A 23,088-nucleotide genomic window follows, 5' to 3' on the forward strand; every position below is an offset into this window, starting at 1 on the left:
GAGACATCACCCTGTCAACAAAAGTGCGTATAGTCAAGGCTATGGTCTTTCCAGTTGCAATGTATGGTAGTGAAAGTTGGACCATAAGAAAGGCTGAGCGCCAAAGAATTGAGGCCTTTGAACATTGGTGCTGGAGAAGACTCCTGCGAGTCCCTTGGACTGCAAGGCGATCAAACCGGTCAGTCCTAGAGGAGATCAATCCTGACTGCTCTTTAGAAGGCCAGATCCTGAAGCTAAAACTCAAGTACTTTGGCCACCTAATGAGAAGGAAGGACTCCCTGGAGAAGAGCCTAATGCTGGGGAAGATCGAGGGCAATAGAAGAAGGGGACGACAGAGAATGAGGTGGCTGGATGGAGTCACTGAAGCAGTAGGCGTGAGCTTAAATGGACTCCAGAAGATGGTAGAGGACAGGAAGGCCTGGAGGAATGTTGTCCATAGGGTCGCGATGGGTCGGACACGACTTCGCAGCTAACAACAACAACAAAGTGTATGCAAACTGTGCTGCTCCAATTACATTTTTTCCCTTATTCTTCATCGATGCATGGAAGAATATTATACAGACCCAAAAAACACAGGGAAAGACTGTTTTCTCGCCCCACCCACCCATTTTCAGGGCCTTTGATCCTAAGTGGGCCAGTTTTAATTTATCATTACAGTCATAACTATTGATACTAGGCTACTGAAGCACCAGCCAAAATAGCTCTGCTGCTTGCTGGTACTGACACAGACTTCAATTCCCTGAGTTGAGTGGCATCAAACTAAATGGTTATATACACCTTACCCATAGGTGCTATCAGATTAATTGATTATTTATGTAATTCTGTCAATCAGCATATATTTCTTTCATGGTTTTTAAGCAAAAGGAAAAAAATAAAAATCACCAAAAATTGTAGCACACTAAAATAGATTATTCATTTGAATGGAACACACTTCCCAAGTTCATGAGGCCATCACATTTTCCACTTTCACTCTGTAGCTTTGCATGCTCTACTTTTATTAGTTCTGTGTTAGACTCAAACAATTTTGATTTAGAATGGTTTTAATCACTTTTGCTTTAATAAAAGGCTAATGATATTGTGCCTATGGGAAAAGGCAAATTCTTGCACTTTCATTTTTTTATTAATGTAATTTCATTAATTAGTGGACTGGTGGTGAGGGAAATTCTACCATGGCTTGTAGAATATTGCTTGCTTACAACAGCCTGGCTGTGAGGTGAGTTTACACCTGAATCTCCTGTTTAAAAATACAGCACTTCAGTTTCTCAATTATTAGTTAAAACTAGAAATATTTTTTCAATAGAATATGAACTATTCACATTGCTTCAAAACATACCTGTATGCAAATTATGGCTGATAGCTTTTTCCTGTTACAAACTTTGGTTTGTTGACATAACAGCATGAATAAGTTATAAAAAGATTCATTTATACCTATATGTTAGTAAAACATACTCTTTTTTCAGTATAGGATATCCTAATTGACTAAAAAAATCCCAACTTAATTGGACTATCCATTTTCTTATATTTTTAGTTACAAAGAAAGGTTATAGGTCTTATGATTAAACTGTATAGTACTGAAGTCAGTCACTCTGAATGTAGATTAACATCAGCTTTACCTCAACATTAAAAGGATTTTTACTGTCAAATTAATTATTCCAGCCACAAATTATACATTTAAACAAGCCAGAGAAAATCATGATTCAAATAACTGAATTCAATCAAGCTTCCTACTGTAGTTATTACTACTGCACACATTTCTGTACAAATAACAGTACAAATCAAGTTACTATAACATATTAATTTATAATTTAATATAAAAGTTAATACTAAAAAATACTTAAAAAGGCTGTCTTTCCTATGATAAAAATGATAAAAAATAGCGTAGCTGGCCAAATTTAAAAGCATTTGTGTTCCTATATATTGCACAAATGTTTCATATCTGTGGTTGTTGCAATCTTCAGAATTGTCAGTTGACCAACTGTTTGTGTAAAAAATGTTTTATTAACGGTGATTGCAATACTACATACATAGCTGTTAATTTCACCATTTCATGAACCAATAAGTATTGAATTATTTTATATAGTTGTGTCTGGTATATAATGTTACAGGAACAGAATTTGAAAAAAGCATTTATAATTATCCTGAACAGACTATTCTCCTGAAACAAAAAGCTAAACTACACCTATGTTTGGTAAAGTAATTTAGTGCCTGAATTTACAAAACTCTTTTGATTTTTTTAAATTAGTATAATGAATGAATCAACTCTCATGGCTCAATAGTAAATATTTACAAACTATGATTATTTTTTTTACATTTAAGTACCAAATAATTATGTTTAGAATACAATATGCAATGTTAGCCAACATGTGCACAATGTGACAAAATTAGCTACCAAATTTTATGAATGCATACTGCATCATTGGGGTACATTTCTATATGCAATAAAAAAAGAGTATCTTGGGGCTTTAGATTGGGAAGAACATTCTTGAAGAAGGCAATGCCAAACTACTTCTATTTGTTGCCCCCAAAGTATTATTTCTGCAATTTAAAGGTCACTTCATTTTACTAAGGCAGGAACTAAACAGCATTCAAGATAGCTTCTGCATTTATATGAGGGCCTATTTCTTATATTGGGGGTGGCTCAGGGGGTTAAGACTCTAGGCTTGTCAGCTGGAAAAGCTGGCCCCCAAAGCATCATGCAATGGGGCGAGTTCCTGTCCTCACCTCAGCTCCTGACAATCTATCAGTAAAATCCACAGACTCCCTTTCCCTTTTTCTTACATTATTCACATTGGTTAACATATGCCACAAATGTAGCACAACACCCCACTCTCACATATTCATTTTTATGCAAGATAGAAAAGGATTGTGCCGACAGGAAAAGTGCTCCAATTTTCATAAAAACAAGCCAAATCACACTGCTTCTTCTTGCTTCTTTTATTAGTTTCGTAATCATTTGGTTCTGCAGTTTTGTTCTGTGTGTGTTTTGAAAATATATAAACCCATGAATAAACGGTTTGGAGAATATTAATTCTTTTTTAAGCCACCCAGTAATGCAGGGGGTCTTCAAACCTGGCCCTTTTATGACTTGTGGACTTCAACTCCCAGAATTCCTCAGCCAGCAAAGCTGGCTGAGGAATTCTGGGAGTTGAAGTCCACAAGTCATAAAAGGGCCAAGTTTGAAGACCCCTGCAGTAATAGAAGGCAAGACTTTTGAAGACTTTACCTCAGAAGCAGCGAAAGACCACTTCAGCCTACATTCCTTGTCCCAGGCAAGTGCATTACTAAGTATCCTCGGCCCTCCCACCAGTCATTTTGCAATCAGCCCAGTTCCCACTCATACATTATCTCACCCATTCTTTAGAGGCAATTTGACGTGCTACACAGATTCATCCACACATTTCATATTTCCCACCACTATTTTCCTCTCTTCTCCCCCACCAACGATATCTCAAACAGAAAACGCCTACATGTGTTTGATTTCTTCTGACCGGAAATACTTGTCGCTTATTATTCCGGGTGTCTTATAAAACGCGGCCCAGTCAGAATCAAACACGAACGAGCCCTCTCCAATGCGCATGCGCATTACAAAACGGGCAGGCTTCCTAGATGCCACGTTCCAAAGGCGAGAGGTGAAATGTAATGGAGGAAGTGCTAGACTCTTGTTTAAGCTTTCGCCGAGCAACCAATCAAAGGCGGCTGGACCACTGAACGAGAACGGCGCTGTTATCCAATCGCAGCCCACCAAGAAGTCTGACCAACCAATCCTAGTTGACGGAACGCAGAAAAAACTCTCCGGGTTGTTCGGAGGGGGGGAAGGAAAGATGACGTTGAGTTTCTCAGCGACCAATCAACAAATGAGGGCGGCCCCGGGCTTGGCGCCCATTCAACGAGCGGTGACTTGGAGGAGGCCGGAAGTGGCCAATAGGCGGTAGCCTCGGCGGGGGCAAGGGCGGGATTATAAATGGGAGGCGGGGTTCGACGGTTCTTTTTAGCGTTGCTTTTTTGTTGCTCAGTCTCTTCGCCTGGAGATCCCGTCGCTGCCGCCGCCGCCGTCCCGCCTTCGTTGCTGCCATGAAGCTCCTCCGTTTTTTCGCTCCGGTGCTGTGTTTGCTGTGGCTGGGTCAGCTCTGCCTGGCCGCCGACATCGAGGAAGAGGAGGGCGTGCTGGTGCTGAAGGCGGCCAACTTCGACCAGGCGCTGGAGCAATACCCGAATATTCTGGTGGAGTTCTGTGAGTGGAGAAAGGGCGGGCGGGACGCGCGGGGTCCCTCGGCCAGCCTTCCGCGGCTTTGTGGTGCGGCCGTAGGCGGCGACCCTCTGCCTCTCCTGGACGCGGCCCCTGGAGGCTTTCCGCGGGCCTTCGCTTCCGACACGGAGCGACTCTCGGCCACCATCAGCTGCGACAGGATTTGCGCTGATTCTGGCTTGTCACTAGCCCGGGCGCCGGCGGAGTGTTTTAGCTTGCAAAATATCCCGGCATCCTTGGCTCTGGGCGACGTAACAAAAGCTGTGCAGGAAAGCCCAGCGTAAAATGATAAATGTTGCTTTCCGGACCCGACGAAATAGCCAGGCCTCCTGCGCGAAATAATGAGGAAATTGCACCGCGTCTCGAAAGAGGGGTGTGTTGTTGCGGCTTAAATGAAGGCGTTGGATAAAGTGTCAGGCGGGCCCGGGGTAGTTGTGTGTTCCCCGCAGATCCTCTATGCCCAGGGGTCTCCAACCTTGGCAACTTTAAGACTTGTGGACTTCAACTCCCAGAATTCCTCAGCCAGCTTGGCTGGCTGAGGAATTCTGGGAGTTGAAGTCCACAAGTCTTAAAGTTTATTTATTTATTTATTTATTTTATTTATTAGTTTTTATAAACCGCCCTTCTCCCGAGGGACTCGGGGCGGTGTACAGAGGAAGGAAGTTGCCAAGGTTGGGGACCTCTGCTCTATGCTATTCACGGATAGACATTTTTTTTAAATAATAATAATAATAATAATAATAATAATAATAATAATAATAATAATAATAATAATAGAGCGAAATATTGTACAACGGGGGAGTACCTTTTATCAAGAGACTTGTAAATTCTGGCTTCAAGTAATCCAGAAAGGTACCAAACTTTTTCTAAAATACTGCCTTAGTTGTAAGAAAACTGCCCCCCCCTTTTTTTTTCCTGCTCTACGTACACGTCTTAAATTTTTGTGAGACGTGACTCTCCACACGTGGAAGGCATGAGGGATGGTGCAATTCCTAAAATATTCCTGCTAATTTCCTTAATAAAATAGTTTCACTTTCTGCTGCTCAGCTTTGAAAGGAAAGTTAAAGCAGTCTACTTTTTCTCTCTCGGCATTAACTTTTAAATACAGTGTTAAAAGCCTAGTAGTTTTATCAAATATTTGTCACAGTCAAGGATTTCTGGAGTAATTTTTGGCACAGATGCTTTGCACTAATGCAGGAATTGCTTATAAGGTGAGAGCTGTACCAAGCAATTTTTTTATTAAGGGTCTATTGTGCCATTCTAAAGCTGAATGATGTACCTCAAACATTTTTAGGCACTTTTTAAAGTGAAATTTTCTTGTAGGAGAATAATGCACTTTTACTGTGAAAATTCATGGGGCTAGCTAGATAAGTTTATAGATAGTATTATAAATTAAAGGTGAAATGTTTTGAATAAAATTTCTGTTATAATTCTATTGGAGGATAATTCTTGAGAAATGTTTTGCAATGCTAGTGGCATTTTTATGAATGGAAGGTATCGGTAGAAAATACACAATTCATTTGATGCTGTGTTTTCTAGATGTTCAGTTTTTTTTCCACAGATGCACCATGGTGTGGTCACTGTAAAGCTCTGGCACCTGAATATGTGAAAGCAGCAGCAAAATTGTTGTCTGAAAACTCTGAAATCAGATTGGCTAAGGTAGATGCTACAGAAGAATCAGAACTCGCCCAACAATTTGGTGTTCGAGGTTATCCAACTATCAAATTCTTCAAGAATGGAGACAAATCTTCTCCCAAAGAATACACAGGTGAGAGCACTGTGAAGCTGTTAAAGAATTGTAATTTTCCTTAGAAAACTAACACTGGACAATAGAACCAAAGATTAACTGGGTTTTTTTACAGGAGAACAACTAATAAACATTTGTTACATCAGAAAGGCTGTGGAGTGATTTAGATTTGAAGGGAAAGGGTGCGTCTTTTTCCAGGATCTTTAGCTCACTCCTGGGAAAAGAAACATCAAGTATAAAGAGTTGTAGATATTCTGTTTATTCCAAAGAACATATTTATTATTGAATCTGAAGAATTAGTGCTATAGTTTGAAACGGTAAAATATTTGCTTTTAGTTTTTTTCATATCAGACTTTAATCAGAATGCCCCATCAAAAACATGCTACTGGTAATTTTTATGCCCTTTGTCCTTGCATGTTAAGCTGTCAAATATTTTGCCAATTAGTCATTTTTACCATGAGTATGTCTATAATTACTATCTCTTGTAGATTGCTGTAGGGTACTTATGCAGCTGTATTGGGCCTCTTGTTATATTTCTGCTGCGTTAACAAGCTGGGTTGCTATTGACAACATAACAGAGTTTTGCTTTAAAATGTTTTATCTTTTTTGGCTTTGTGTAATTAAAGCATAGTCCTTTATGTATAATTACACTTAGTTAGTAAGTCTCCCTGTTGAATGTGATGGTGACATGCCTGAAAGATGTTATCTGTTACACTTAACTATATTGCAGTGTGATCTGCTGTTGAATTTAATAGGCCTCTGAAAAGAATACAGGTTTTGAATTTTGGGTCTTATAGGCAGCAAATACTGTATTCATTTAACTAGAGTTATATTATATGCTGTTCCAATTGTCAACCAACCCTGACTGACTTGAACGAGATTAAATCATTTGAAACAGCAAGACATATTGTTTAAAAGAGCACAGGAATGTTTAAAATTCAGGTCACCTGTACTCGATTTACAACCACAATTGAGCCCAAGTTTTCTGTTAAGTGAGACATTTGTTAGCTGAATTTTGCCCCATTTTATAACCTTTCTTGCCACTGTTGTTAAGTGAATCACTGAAATTATGCTGATGATACCCAACTTTTTATTTCGACCCCAAACCACCCCAGTGATGCCCTCGCTGTGATGTCCCGTTGCCTGGAGGCGGTTCGGGTCTGGATGGGGAGGAACAGACTTCAACTCAACCCTGACAAGACTGAGTGGCTGTGCATTCCGTCTCCCCGGGACACTTGGGATGTTCCATCTCTTTCTATGGGGGGTGAACTTTTACCCCCTGTGGATAGGGCTCGCAACTTGGGAGTCCTCCTAGATTCACGACTCACTTTGGAGGATCACATAGTGGCCGTGACTAGGGGGGCTTTTGCCCAGGTTCGCCTGGTGCGCCAGTTGCGGCCCTATCTGGACCGGGAGGCCTTATGTACGGTTACTCATGCGCTCGTGACCTCTCGCCTAGACTACTGTAATGCTCTCTACATGGGACTTCCCTTGAAGACTACTCGGAGGCTCCAACTGGTACAGAATGCGGCCGCGAGAGTTGTCTTGGGAGTTTCCCGGTACTCCCATGTTACACCTTTGCTCCGTGAGCTACATTGGTTACCGGTTGTCTTCCGGGTAAGGTTCAAGGTTTTGGTTATGATCTTTAAGTCCCTACATGGCATGGGTCCGCGATACCTCGAGGACCACCTGCTGCCGGCGTCGACTCCCCTCCGCCCTGTGCGCGCCCACAGAGAGGGCCTCCTCAGGGTGCCTCCTGTCAGGGAGTGTCGACTGGTGGCCCCCAGGGGGAGGGCCTTCTCTGTGGGTGCCCCGGCTTTGTGGAACCAACTGCCGGTGGAGCTCCGGACGACATCAGACCTCCGATCCTTCCGTCGCGGGTTGAAGACCCATTTATTTGAACTAGCGGGTCTAGCCTGATGGGGGTACATGGGTTTTTATTGGCTTGTTTTATTTTTGTTTTAACTTGGGCACTGATTTAATTGTTTTTTAATGTTTGTAATGTTTATATTGTTATTTATATTTATGCCCTGTAAACCGCCCTGAGTCCCTTTGGGAGAAGGGCGGTATATAAATCTCAATAAATTAATTAAATTAAATTAAATTAAATTAAATTAGTAAAATGGTTGTTTACTGAATGTGGCTTCCCCATTGACTTTGCTTGTCAGAAGGTAGCAAAAGATGGATCACATGACTCTGGGATACTGCAACCGTCATAACTTAGTTGCGAAGCACCTGAATTTTGATCATGTAACCATGGGGATGCTACAACGGTTGTAAATATGAAAAATGGGTCATAAGTTGCTTTTTTCAGTGCTGTTGTAACTTTGAATAGTCACTAAGCAAACTGTTGAGGACTATCTATAAATAAAGTATTTCTATGTTGACATTTTTACAGGTGTTGCAAGCCTGGTAAATAAATTAATCTCAACTTTGTATTACTTTCATAAATCTTGTGGAATACTGATAGTTGTGAATCATTACTGTAGGTGTGATACAAGCACACATTACAACTGTAAAGGGAGGAGAAGGCTGTAGGGAGTTTGATCACCTATTTTTCTGAGCTGTTCTAAGAGTACTAGACAAAAGAAATGTCATAACTTTAACAATATGAACAATAATTTGAGCTTGCCTTGCTTTGGGCTTTGAGCTTGCTTTTTCAGCTTGGAACTGGAATGGTGTAAATGAGCTTATGAAATGCAGAAAGACTGGATATAATTGCTATTCCTTCTGTGAAGTTAAGAACAAGGCACCTCTTACTGTTTGAAGATGCTTCCAGTTATGAAAGCTGTCATATTTTTGGCTGTCAAGGTCTGAATTGAAAGTATAGCACAAACAAACCATCCGGGGAAAACTTTATTTCCTGCTACTGTGGTATACAGTGTTGGCACATCACTGCGAGTCATTTACAAACTGCAGTTCCACAAGACAGTAAGACAAAGCCAGTCATTGCTTGACATATAATTTATGATTTCGTTGTAGATTCATGTGTACATGCACCTGATTTTGACTGCAAGGTTGCACTAACTGAAATAAGAGTGTTGGCCTGATGCATTTTATATCCATGCATTGGTGGGACAATCCTTAAAATCTCAGAATCCTGACATTTGAAAAGGAGCTCTTTTAGTCACCATGTCCTCAGTGCAGGAATACAAATCAAAGTATTCCCACTAGAGGGTGTCCAGCCTTTGCTTAAACACATCTAGTGCTGGAGAACCCACTTTCCAGGTGATTTGTTTGCCTGTTACCCTTAATGATTGCATGTTTTTCCTAGCACTGCACTGGAATCTTCCTTCCTGTGGTTAAATCTTCTAAGCCCTGCAGTGAGGATAGAGAACACATTTTAGTTTTCTTCTGCGTTGCATTCTCCATGTAGATTTTTGTTTCTGCTGTAGAGTACAGATACCAACCCAATGCTTTTGGGAGAAGTAGAGTGGTTGATGCTTGCACACATGTTAAGAATAGATTGTTAAGGGGGAATAGATAGGAAATGGTGTAGAAAATAAGAACCTAGTTGTTCCACCCAATTTTGGCTTTAGGTCAGACTGCACATAGAATGATCGAGAACGAAGCACATTGGTGGCCAGAAGCCACCTGGAGGAGGGGAGTGAAGGTTGAGCTGACAAGTCGTATCGCAGACCAGTGATTGAAGGGAGGGAGTATTTGTAGCTCAGGGTTGAACTGTGGGGTCCTGGATGTTCTCAAGCTCCAAGTGCCCCAGTGACTAGCTGGATGTAGGGGTTTTTGTTTTGCTTTGTTGTCTCCCCCCAAAAAATGGGCAGAAATTCTGATCCAGACTTGGCATATGGGTTTTACTATATTCCAGCACTTTAAAAATGATATATATTTTTTAATATCCCACCTTTATTATTTGTACAAGTAAGTCAATGTAGCTAACATATCTAACACACCTTTTTCCTCCTATTTCGTCCTAAACTTGAATGGATGTTCCTTGCTAGTTTTCAAAGATTTGGTCATATCAATGAGGAAGAGCACTCCCAATCTCAGGTAGAATGCCCATCGCAAACAAGACAAGGTAGCATCAAATGGTGGTAGTAGTACCTACTAGACAGACAACCCCATGCCTCAATAGCTGGGACAGTGTCCAGTCTTCTAGCTTGTTTAATGATAAAGTTGCTACTGTGCTATTCTTATTGAGTCGAGAAAGTAGATGAAGTGTTTTCTCCATAGTATCTCCTAATTCTTATCTTCCTTTAAAAAAGTGGCACTATTCCACTTTAAATGTTTCAATAATAAGGATTCTGCCGCAACTATAGTAATCAGTTGATGTTACAGTACCCTAGTATAGAAACTTTAATTGTTTCTGTTTTAGCCTGCTTAGGATTTGGTTTAAGATAAGTGAAGATTGCACACAAGTAGAAATCAGCTTGTTAGCCTTGGGAGTGAAGCTTTATTATTTATATAGTCTTAAAAGACAAAAGAAAGTACGATGCCTGATAAGTTAAGTTTTTCCTCTAATCTAGCTGGCAGAGAAGCAGATGACATTCTAAATTGGTTAAAGAAACGCACAGGACCTGCAGCCACTACCCTGGCAGATGTAGCTGCTGCGGAGGAGCTAGTGGAATCCAATGAAGTTGCTGTGATTGGATTCTTTAAGGTATTTTTTCCATTCATAAATTAAGGTGAAGGATTTTTTAAAGACACGGCAGAATTCCTGGGATGGAGGAGGAGAATGGCCTGGTCATCAGTTTAACAGAAATACAAACTAATCAATTGCAGAGCTATTAGGCAGTAAACAACTTGGATTTTGGCCTCTTGTCAAGTCTGCACATGCAGTGGTTGCTTCTACTTAGGTTTTCTTGTAAGCTTGTTTGCTTTAATAGGGGAAAATGTGGTGCCTAACTACTACTTTTTTGGCTGCTTGTAATTTTGAGACGATAGGATTTGCAGTATGCACTAAATCTTGAAATAATGGGCAACCATAATGGAAATAATGACGCAGGGTTTTTTATTTGTTTGTTTTAAATGTAGGATGTAGAATCTGACATGGCCAAAGAGTTTCTGTTGGCAGCAGAGGCCATCGACGACATTCCTTTTGGGATTACTTCCAAAAGTGATATATTTGCCAAGTATCAGCTGAAAAAAGATGGAGTTGCTCTTTTTAAGAAGGTGAGTGGCTATGAGAAAAAGAAATCCTGATTGGTTGGTGTGTTAGTCTGCCTGGTGGCACTCTGAAATTAATGGGTTTTTTTCTATTTTAGTATGTTTCATCCAAGGCGTAGGTGTTTCAGGTAGTAGTTACCACAACTCGTACTTACAGCTGTCACAATGTCCCATAGTCACATGATCACAATTTATTATCTTTCCTCTCGGCTTTCTACAATCAAAGTCAATAGGAAAGCTGTAAGCAAGTTGGAAGTTATGGTCACATGATATTATTCACTTGACTGGCATAGTTCCCATTTAACAAGGGTGACCAGGCTTGTCAGAACTGCTGTAGCTATACAACCTAGCTACAACCTTTACAACTGTGTCACTTAATGACAGTTTCCATTCTCAATAAATGTTATTAAACAGGAGCCAAATGTATAGTAGAGAAATATAAACGTATAAACTATGGACAAAATCCAATGCTTCAGACACGTTTTTTTCTTTCAGGTGCCCAGCATGCTTATCAATCGTCACATCTGTGATACCTGTTTGAAGTTTAACAATACTTTTAAACACTAAGCATAGAATACAGAGAGAGGAGAAGCTATGTTTATGATTGACTTAGATTACTTGGATTATTGTTAATCTAATTAGTCTAGCAGTAATTATATATTTATATTATATTTATTAAATTTTTATACCGCCCTTCTCCCGAAGGACTCAGGGCGGTGTACAGGGCAATAAATATTAAAAAGCAAAGTACAAAAGTTAAACAATTAAATAATTTATGCCCGATCTATACAATAGTTAAAACCATATTAAAAACCCAACCCCAAACCCATCAGACCAGGCCGGATTGCTCAAATAAATAAGTTTTTAGATCCCGCCGGAAGGAGCGGAGGTCGGGGGCCGTCCGGAGCTCAACCGGCAAGCTAATTAGTCTACTCAATCTCAAAGCCCACGTGCTTATTCAATGTCTTATTCCTCATTTGTGGTTTGAGGTTTAAGAGTGCTTCTAAGCATTAAGCATAAAATGCAGATAAGAGGAAAAGTTATATTTATGGCTGGCTTAGATTAGTTAAATTACTGTTTCTTCTCAGTCTTCACCTTTACTCTCTAATACAGCAGGGAGACTTCATTTGGATGTTTGCCTTTCTCCAATGACATAAGGCTAAATAAAAGTTGGTTATGTTATTGAAAATAAAATATTGGAAGTTTTGTATGCAAGTATTGGGCCGTTTCTTACATTCATCTTGGCAGCTGGAAGTTATATGTTTTAAAGAGTTCAATCTAATCTCCTTATCAGTCCTTGATTTTTTTAACAGTTTTCAGCCTGTCAATAGTGAGACAAATATCATTCAGGTACCAGTTTCCCACTGCTTTAAAAATAAGCAAAAGTCCTGCTGGTCACAGCACTTATTGGACAAATTTTTGCATAATCTGTTTTGCCTGTTGACTTCGTTTATTAATTCACTAAATGTATATGCCACCAAATTCTTCCATTTTGAGTCCAAGTGGTTTGAAATTAATAAGGCTTCAGCAAAACCTTTGTGAAGAAGCTTGATTATAATGGCTCTAAAAATCTTTTTGCCACGTCCCGCTGTAATGGTTACAGATTCTTCAGTTACATGGCATTTTTTTTCTGTCATGGGTTAATTGCAAAATAACATTTCCCTCTCGGTAGAGAATCAGTAGGACTAGTAGAGACTAGGAACCAAAATGAAATTATTCCCAATTCATATTTTTAAAATCATCATAATTGTAAAATGCTCCATTCTTCTTCAGCCTGGTCCTCTCCCAGCGTGTTGAAATGCATCTCAAAGAGGTGGCCAGTGGTTTTATACCCTGGGAGTTTTAGTGTAATACTTCAGAACAACACCAAGTTGGGGAAGGCCTCCTTGCTTATTCATGTTCAAATCTCTTGATTCCTCATCCCTGTTTTTAGAGTTTATATAATCATACGGGGGTATGCAAACCTTGACTCTAGGGGAAATAAAAGCAGAATCTTCCAGCCTTTGAAGGGAAAACATCTATCCCCTAATAAGGTTGTAATCCTCTTCCCCTCACAATTGGCAGGAAAGGTTCTGAGAAAAAAGGTCAGTCGTGGTTGTTACTCTGCAATAAGAGTCTTCCTGATGCTAGAGCTCTACATCTGTTCCTTTGTAGGCAACAATAGCCCCGCAGGGGTGCATTGTCTCTGAATAAGCTGTTCCCTGTTTAGGGACTTAATAGTGTACAATTCTGCCTCTTAATGGCTCTTTGGATTGGAGACATTTGTCCAATTCAAACAAGCCCTATAATTTCACCTTTTCTAAAACAGGAGTATCAAACATCTAAGGTACTGAGATCTAAAATATTTTTCAGTTACCTTTTTAAAAAAAATATCAGGAAGAATGATGGGATGGACAGACCATTTTCAGAAATATTACGTTGAGAATCTGGCTTCTGAAGGTGCCCAAGTTTCCCTTGGCTTGCTGCTTGAATGCACTTAGGTGGTAAGATGAGAACTTGGGTTGAGTTTCTACCCTGGGCATTCAGCATTTTGTGTCTCGCTTGCAATGTGAAATGTGCTACCATAGGTTTGTAAATGAGTTAGGGGGTTGGAGCTTTTCAATATCTGTATACTGTTTACAATTTTAAAATAATCCTCTGCCAGCGCAGTGAATTATTGGGCACTTTCACGTTTACTGCATAATTTGGCCGAGCAAAGATGAAGGAAGCACACACTATTATATTGCCCTTGTCCCTTCCTCAAGCTTTCGGCAGTTGTATTCTGCCACCTTCCACTGCACATATGTTTGCAGCGTCACGTAGTTTGGAAACCTCAATGAATGCTTTCGGAACGGGAAGTATATTCCTGTATCACTATGGCAGATAGGTAGATCTACTCCTGCTTTATTGTTTTACTAAGTTCTTGCTAGCTATGTATTTTGTCCATTTACTTGGATGTAAACTGAATTCTCTTATATTTTTCCAGTTTGATGAAGGTCGTAACAATTTTGATGGGGAAATAACAAAAGACAACCTACTGAATTTCATCAAATCAAACCAGTTGCCCTTGGTGATTGAATTTACCGAACAGGTGAAGAAATAAATCACACGTTTTACATGTTCTGGATGATATGTAATATTTATTTGGTCTGCAGCTTGGATCTATGGCGGTGAATCCAACAGGCTAGAGGGAGGGGTCAGGATAATTAATCTTGGGGGTTCCACATAATGTAATTGCCTTCAGTAATGCAACTGTTTCTCTTCCAGACTGCACCTAAAATTTTTGGCGGAGAGATTAAAACACACATCCTGTTGTTCTTGCCTAAGAGTGTTGAGGAATACCAGGGTAAACTGGATAATTTCAAAAAAGCAGCTGAAGACTTCAAAGGAAAGGTAAATAAAAGAAAGTAACTAAATAGTTACTTTGCCCCTTTGTACAGTTTATTATACATTCATTTCTCATATGGTTGCACATCACCAAGAATTAAAATCGTAAGATCTCTCTCATAAAGGCGGAAGTAGAACCAAGAAAAAAAACAACAACCCAGGGTTTTCCTCTAAAGCCTAGATTCTCTTATTGGGGGTTTCCCTGAGTCCCCTGACCCTCGAAAAAGCACAATTACAATTGGCATGTGTGAGCTGTGGCTTCTCATCGTTACTTCTATTCTTTAAAGGTTGATTCTTTATATAAATCTCAAGAGAATTTATGATAGTAGTATAAACCCATTGTAATAAAATAAATTTATTTATTTTTATTTTAATTCCATTTATATCCCGCCCTTCTCCGAAGACTCAGGGCGGCTTACAAGCTTAGCAGTAGCCTTCATTCTATGTATATGCCTGCTTATTAGGGCTTTCACACACACCCCAGCGGCATTATTACAAAGTCAGCTTATTGCCCCCAACAATCTGGGTCCTCATTTTACCTACCTCGGAAGGATGGAAGGCTGAGTCAACCTTGAGCCTGGTGGGACTCGAACCTGCACTAATTGCAGGCAGCTGGTGTTACTTAAGGAGGCATTAGCCCACTGCTCCACCAAGGGCCTCTGCAGTTTGTATCTGGACAAAGCCAACAAAAAGTGTGTTTTAAAAGTATTTAAAATAAGGACTTGCTAGGCCTGACATTGTGTAAGGAAATCTTTCCACAGGAATGTTTTCCCTCTATAGGTAAAAGTCCATTCTGCTTTGTTTTGCATTGTTTATAATATCACCTTAATGACCATTTGAGAATTCTGGCTTCTGCGTGTTGGGTGTAGGCAGCCTGGCCATTGGCAAGCTGTTTGTAGGACCTCTGCTCCAAAACAGCTAGAGATTACAAGGGTGTTTATTCCAGATTTAAGATTACTAATAATGTTTAGAATTTGTGTATGAAGTGTAAGAGGAATTAGAAAGATGGGGTAGAGCTTGAAAATCTTAATTCAGGGTATTCTGCTGTCCCAAATGCTTTTGTCTCTCATACATCCATTGTCCTGTTTTCCCTCCTCCCCCCTCCCCCCCCAAAGATCTTGTTCATTTACATTGACAGCGACCACAGTGACAACCAGAGGATCTTGGAGTTTTTTGGCCTCAAAAAGGAGGAATGCCCCGCCATACGCCTTATTACTCTGGAGGAAGAAATGACCAAGTACAAACCAGAATCTAATGAGCTGACTCCAGAGAACATCAAGGACTTCTGCCACAAGTTCTTGGAGGGAAAAGTTAAGGTAATAGTGTGTTTGTCTTTTTCCTAATGGGGTTTTTGGAGCAGGTAGCCATGTGGGGAAGTCCTAGTAGTACAAATGGCAGGGAAATTGAGAATTCATATGGCACGAACTCTTAAATTCTCAAGGCAGAGTAGTTTGACATTATACTATGTAAAGCTTTTGCTGGGAAATCCAAAGGGCAGAGTCAGTGGAGCGGGTCTGAGGATATACTATGGTCCCACCGTGCTAGTAAAGTGAGCTGCATGAATTTGGGAACTGCTTTAGAATGGGTGGTGCAGATCCAAGAATTAACCTTCTCAGCATGACAGAAAGAACGTCCCGTTGCATGACTCCTTAGAGGATGTCTATTTTAATCTGGAAAGGGAAGCCTGTTACCAAGATCCAGCTGCTGTTCGATGTTTCTTACACAGCACATGTTATTCAGGGCTTTCCTTGAATGACCTCTTCTGCTCTGTCTCATTGTCATGTCTTTTTACTTCCACTTCCCCCCCCCCCTTCCCTTCACCAGTCGAGGAGGGTTCATAACAATGTAGTGGATCTGATTGCCTGAAAAAAATATTAGGAACTGCTAATGGAGCCAAAAGTTTAAGAATGTTTTTTAATCAATAAAACCCAATTTATGATAGGGAAGGACATCTAAATGAAGCGTCTTTTGCTTTAGGTGTGCTATTGAGACTTCTGGCAGTCGGTTTCAAAAGACAAGATGGAGGGATAATTATTTGGCTGAAAATGTAGCTGTTTTCTATCTATGTTAAGTATAGATACTGGAGATAAACTAAAGATATATCTAGAATTAGGCAGTCATAATGAAGTTTAAGATCAAGCAACACATGGAAGAGTAACCTTAAAAACATGCTTAATCTGTGTTAAATATAAGGCTTGAAAATTTTGACATGGTCATTTTAAGAGCTTTTCCAACATAGTTGCCTGTAATCTATATCTTACATCAGCTCTAAATAGTGTGGACAGTGATCAAGAAAAATGGAAACAGAGATCCAAAACAATGAGGAAGGCTGAATCTCTGAAGTATACTGTAAAGAAACCTTACCTTGAAATCAGCTAGACCATCATAATCATTCCATTTTTATTTCTATGTGCTATGCACTTAACTATATTTTATAACCTCAGAGTGTCAATTGGGCAATAACAGTTTAATATAGATAGACCTACTCTGTGTAGAGGGACGCGGTGGCTCAGTGGGTTAGGACGCTGAGCTTGTTGATCAGAAGGTCAGCAGTTTGGCGGGTCGAATCCTGAGTGCCACATAACAGAGTGAGCGCCTGTTACTCGTCCCAGCTTCTGCCAACCTAGCAGTTCGAAAGCATGTAAAAATGCAAGTAGAAAAATAGGGACCACTACGGTGGGAAGGTAACAGCGTTCCGTGCGCTGTCTAGTCATGCCGGCCACATGACCACGGAGACGTCCTCGGACAAGCGCTGGCTCTTCGGCTTTGAAACGGAGATGAGCACCGGCCCCTAGAGTTGGAAACGACTAGCACGCATGTGCGGGGGAACCTTTACCTTTACCTTACTCTGTGTAGAATTATCTGCATCCTTCATGCAAGAACTCAGATGTGTTTGGGTCGTGGGATGGGGACGTGACCTTGAAGGAGCAAATCTATATTAGCCTGCCTTTTTATAGTTTGGATTGTCACTTGCTTTGCCCTTGGGGTGTGGGGATTTCCTATTGACACATTCCATGCAGTTGCTCTCATGTTGCCTTTGTATATTTCAGCCCCACCTGATGAGCCAAGAGATTTCTGATGACTGGGACAAGCATCCTGTCAAAGTTCTGGTTGGAAACAACTTTGAGGAGGTGGCTTTTGATGAAAATAAGAATGTCTTTGTGGAATTTTGTAAGTATTTTATTGATAGCAATGTATGTGTACACATATACATTTATCTCGTTTGAAATAATATATGGTTAATGAAAGTTTCTCGGCAGCCGAATTAAAAAAGGAGAGGGATGTTTTGGATGCTGGACAACTGTTAAAATAATTTATCATCATCTTTTGGTTTACAGATGCTCCTTGGTGTGGCCATTGCAAACAGTTAGCTCCCATTTGGGATAAACTTGGAGAAACTTATAAGGACCATGAAAACATCATTATTGCTAAGATGGATGCCACAGTGAATGAAGTTGAGGCTGTGAAGGTTCACAGTTTCCCTACCCTCAAGTATTTCCCTGCTGGTCCTGACAGAACGGTGAGTCAATTGTACATTGAAACCTGACAGAGGGGAAAATGGTTCCCTCAGCCTGCTTTGGGGTATGCTTGGGTGCATGTGTGGCTTTGATGTGTGAGGAAAAATAGCTTAATGGAAGATAGTGCTCTTATTTTTTTCCTTGCAGCCTTCATGGGGATCTAGTGGCTGGCTCCTCTTCGACTCGTATGGGTGGTGAATTTTCTAACCACCTCTCTTTTATGTTTTGGCTGTTCAGAATTGAATTCTTCATCCACCAAGATCCTAGATTTGTCTCTGGGTAATAATTCTTATTTCTTGGTTTTCTAGGTTGTAGATTACAATGGAGACAGGACGTTGGAAGGTTTTAAGAAGTTCCTGGAAAGCGGTGGAAAAGATGGTGGTGTAGATGAGAATGTGAGTATCTTAGGATTATGATATTCTGCCCTGATATATATTTTAATTAATATATCTTCTGGACATGTCATATCCCTAAGGAAGTGGCAGTTCTGTCCTGTAAGTCTACTTATGGCTTATTGTGGCAGCAGAGAATGTTAGTTCCATAGCAACCTCTAAACAAAACACAGCTGGTTATATCCAGAATGAGCTGGGATAGCACTAAGCGTGTTCAGAATACCAGCAATTCCATGTAGACTCAGGCCATGTAAAATGCAGGAGCCTATAAAAACATTTCTGTGCTCAGAAAAGTGCTGAAAAAAACATTGTTTGCATTCTCCTCAGCCTTGGCCCAACAAACCCATAGGTGTCGTGAGATGAATCTTCAGTGGGCAGAAAAATGCCTATCAGCAGGTGTGGACATCCTCTTCTTTCAACCACAGAGTTGTTGCTTTTAGCATGCAAAACTATTCTCTGCTTCATTGACAGAGATGCTACTAGCTCTGCTATTATGCTGCTATACTTTTGAGCTTTATTTAAAGGGTAAATATGAAAGGACGAAATTAGAATTGCTATGGAATTTCCATTTATATTGGCAAGTGAGAATGTAGCAACTCATTCTTGGCATATCATATCTTACATAGAATTCCTGTACATAGTGGATTCTATGTGGTGACTTCAAGTTGCTTACTAGGGCTGGGGATGTAGGTATCTATAGTTATTGTTGATGGCAGACATTAGGGCATATTCTTTACCTTTATTATGGAACCTGTCGTGATTTGGTTTGTTATCCACTGTTTTGAGCTCTTTCCTCCGTTACATGTTAAAAGAGTGGATGTGGAAATACTCAGTTCAACAGTTTGATTGCTGTATGATTTTGGGGCACTATTCCTGCATAGTGCCTAGATAAGGTAAAGCAAATTACTCTGTGTTTAATTTCAGTTTAACTTAACTGACCCAATGAATTTCAGAAAATTATAAATTATTATAATTTTATACATTTATTATGTTTTATTTAATCTGATAGATACCAACATTTCTGAAGGCATATAATTCTTAACCTTTGTTTTGTGAGACTTAATTTAAAGTAATTAGAAGTGCTATTTAGTTAAGTAGATCTAAGATGCTGATGATCAGTGGTTTAGAATAGATCAAAAAGTACTGACTACCAATTTTATTTTTTCTGAATGGCTTGACTAAACAAAGAACGGGTAGGATCAAAATTAGAAACAATTCTGGGTGTGAAAAAGACCACAATCTCTGTTCTATTTTAATACAGAAGAATCTTGTGATTCAGATATATTCAGAGGAACTCTGCTTCAAACATAAGTGAACATTTTTTTTTTTTTCTGAATTAACATTTTGTACCATATTCTAGTTGGTGACAGGTACTCATTAGATTCTGCCCCATTTTATAGACTTCACTGTTAAATGTTCACTGTTAAATGGAGACGAAGAAATAACTTTATGACCAATTTTTGCATGTCAGACCTTCAAGGTCTGTAAAGTAAATGAAAGCTGAAGTAAGATAAGCCGTCATGGTTGCTCTTTGACAAAACCCGTAAGAAATAAATGAGGGAGTTATAATTAATATAGTCCTTTGAACACATCCTGTGAACAGGATTTTGTGTGTGTGTGTGTGTGTGTGTGTGTGTGTGTGTGTGTGTGCGTGCATCTTCAAGTCATTGTTGACTCCTGACGACTGCCTGGACAAGTCCTTGTAGTTTTCTTGGAAAGATTTCAGAATGACTTGCGATTGCCTCCTTACTATGGCTGAGGGAAAAGTGGCTGGCCCTTCATGGCTGAGGTGGGAATATAACCCAGACTCCTACTTCTAGCCTAGTGTCTTAAACACCATTCCAAATTGACTCTGTCTAGTATTTAAAATGTTTTAACTATTGATTATTATATAAAAGATATAAAAGACTTGAATAGTGCAGCATTATTGACTGGGTCAGATGTTTTAATCTAGTTTTTACTTCCCTTACCATAGCTGGTGGGTTACATTCTTGAGTTTCGATGCAACAAGCTGAGCCTTTTTCTTTTCTGCCTGTAATATCTGTTTGGAGATCCTCTGTTTATTGACAGAACCTCACATAACATCTGAAGGATGACGGTTTGGTTATGTTTGGTATCTGAACTGAGACATGGGGTACTTTAAAATTGGAAGTTACATTATGTGTAATAAAATTATTACCCCTGTGTTATTTTTATTCATTAAAAAGATTGTAACTTTACAAAAGATGTCGGAAACCTAACGGTACCCCACTGCCTTGAAATCCCTTCTGTCAGATGTATTGGAAATGCTTGTGGACAATGTGCTTTTGGCATTTTGCTGCCCACTGGTTTGGTTTTATGTGGCTTCTTGGAATGCATGGGATTTTCCTGGTCTTGCATGTTGTTAGCAGAGGATTTATTGAGCTAGTTACAGCTCAAGCATAAAGGCAGATCCTGAGCAACTGCTCTCACAACGCTCTAGCTCTGCATTGTCTAGAGAATCTAACTAGAGACGGCAAGCCTCTCCAAAAAAATTAACTCTCCTTTCTTCATTGAAATAGGATCTGGAAGATCTAGAGGACGCAGAAGTGGAACCAGATGTTGAAGAAGAGGATGAAGAAACCGGAGCTAAAAAAGATGAACTGTAAACAGAAGTCCAATCTGCATATCCCCAGACACTATGCTATGGCTGCCAACTCAAGCAAGTCAGCAAACAAATGCTAACCAGAAGACAGACTGGCTGGGAATCCAGGGAAATTAACCCATTTCTCTAACCTATCAAACAAATCTAGTTTTATTCTGTGCTGAAGAAGTATCTGACTTGTTGGCAAGCTGATGGGTCTTTTTTCTTTTCTCTCTTCTTTCAATTGCAAACGATGATGTACATTTCCTTAGATATTGCGACCTGGGTAGAAGCAGATTCAAGTAATATGTCCCATTGCCTAAGTAACTTGGGAATTTCATGAATAAGGCACCCTTAAACATTAACCACACTGTCTAAATGACATAAGCTGCTGTCGACCCAGCAGAGGCTCTTGGTTATTGTCCCAGCTTTTTTCCTTACACTTTACTGTTGTTTTTCCCCCTCTCGCCCCGGATTATTCCAGTGTGGAAGAAATCACTAGGCTGACCATTGATGCTACTGGTAAAGGTAATAAGTGGGGTATAGTAGGTCCTCTTAATTCATTGAGTAGTCTCATTTTCTCTTTATATTGTACAATTGATCTCTGTCATTCAAAGATCTGGAAGGGTAGGAAATCATTGCTGAGGAATGAGAATCCAGTTGCCTCCTTACCTAAAGTGAAATCTATCTTGAGTTGCTATCTCATCTGCAATGAAACAAAAGCCTTGCTGTCTACACATTATTTTGCAAATGGTTTTTCTGGGGACTGTTGGAAAATAACTTCTCTGAATGCAACAAAAAGGACACTTGATAAGTAGGAGTTTTGTGGGGATACTTGAGAGCCATGGAAAGTCTGTATTAACAAAGAGGATGATATGTTTCAATGGAATTCATTTTAAGCATCCATGATGCTCAAGGAATGGAACTCATTGGCCAAATAAAAATTAATTTTAATACTCTTCTGAATCTTGCTGTTTTCTTTAAATTTGTAGTTTAAGAAGGACTATAAATGAGGCAGACTGGAAAGGCTGAATTTAGGAATTTTTGCTTGCATTTGTTTGCATCATAATTTCTACCCAGACAGAAACTTTAACCATCCTACATTACAGAGAAGCAATTTACATAGAGGAAAACTATGTACAGATATTCAAATTTAAGCAAATGCTTATTATTTGAACAGCATGGACTTTAGTGATGTATCTGAATCAAACTCTGGTAAAGTCAGTGCTTGGAAAACAGGAAATACAAAAAGAGCAATACATTACACAAGTTGGCATCTTCGACATCAGGAATCCATACTAATGGCTCTAGTCTAGGCTATCTCCACCAAATTCTGTTTTGTGATAATGTCTTAGATTAGAAGAGTAATTGTCCAGATTAAACTAGATGAAGTGTTTCAACTAATGCATAAAAATATAGAACGAAAGGTGCATCAATTCTGACTTTCCATCCAATGTACTATAATTCTGTATTTAAGCTTAGTCTATCATAGTAATAAAGTAGTATGCTGGGCTTTACTATACTACTATCCTTGCTGCTTCATTGTTCTTGAATCAAAGAGCCCCTACAGTCTTTAAGATGATAGAAAGGATAACTCAGCTGGATCCAACTGAGTCTTATTTTAACTATCAGTTAATGAAATTCAGGTAAAACACACTAAAAATACCAACAGACAAATGGATGTATAATTATTTTGGGGGGAGATTGGTTTATAAGAAGTGTAGGGTCTGAGGATTGAGCTTAGTATGCAAGTACTACAAATTTTCTTTGTCATGACCAATATTTTGAATTGCATAGAGGATAGGAATGTTTCTGGTGTATTAGCTCCCTGTAAGTTGAACATTTCTGCTTTAATATTCTGGGAAGGAGTATAAGGGAGAATCTTTAGCTGCTGGAAAGATTCTCATTTTTGAGATCTCATCAGATATTGTCCTTCGGCTTTTTTTTGCTTACTGCTCGGAGCATTGACAATCTGGGGAAATTTAATTGCATTAGTGGATTACTTCATATAGTTTTATCTGATGATGTGATTATGGTAGACCAGTACTAGCGAGACTTGCGTTCCTATTTCCCTTTTTCTTTAGCTCACTGTA

At 39.6% G+C, this 23,088-nt stretch overlaps 2 protein-coding genes across 2 annotated transcripts in view; one reads left to right on the plus strand and one right to left on the minus strand.

Moving 5' to 3' along the window:
- Positions 1-23,088, minus strand: part of ANAPC11 (anaphase promoting complex subunit 11) — a 127,223-nt gene that overhangs the window by 65,055 nt on the left and 39,080 nt on the right. The window lies entirely within an intron of this gene.
- P4HB (prolyl 4-hydroxylase subunit beta) lies at positions 3,968-21,954 on the plus strand. The gene is made up of 11 exons (XM_083353948.1): positions 3,968-4,231; positions 5,808-6,014; positions 10,478-10,611; positions 10,986-11,123; positions 14,083-14,187; positions 14,364-14,489; positions 15,599-15,799; positions 17,534-17,654; positions 17,822-18,003; positions 18,310-18,396; positions 20,934-21,954. The coding sequence occupies exons 1-11, from the start codon at positions 4,072-4,074 to the stop codon at positions 21,018-21,020; spliced, it is 1,548 nt and encodes a 515-aa protein (XP_083210074.1). The 5' UTR covers positions 3,968-4,071; the 3' UTR covers positions 21,021-21,954.

The sequence above is a fragment of the Vipera ursinii genome (genome assembly GCF_947247035.1).
Source record: "Vipera ursinii genome assembly, chromosome: 2".
Taxonomy (NCBI): domain Eukaryota; kingdom Metazoa; phylum Chordata; class Lepidosauria; order Squamata; family Viperidae; genus Vipera; species Vipera ursinii.

Coding starts and splice junctions, on each gene's coding strand:
- P4HB (XM_083353948.1), top strand. CDS start 4,072: ATGAAGCTCCTCCGTTTTTTCGCTCCGGTGCTGTGTTTGCTGTGGCTG. Junction 6,015..10,477: donor TTCTCCCAAAGAATACACAG/GTGAGAGCACTG, acceptor CCTCTAATCTAG/CTGGCAGAGAAGCAGATGAC. Junction 18,004..18,309: donor CTGCTGGTCCTGACAGAACG/GTGAGTCAATTG, acceptor TTGGTTTTCTAG/GTTGTAGATTACAATGGAGA.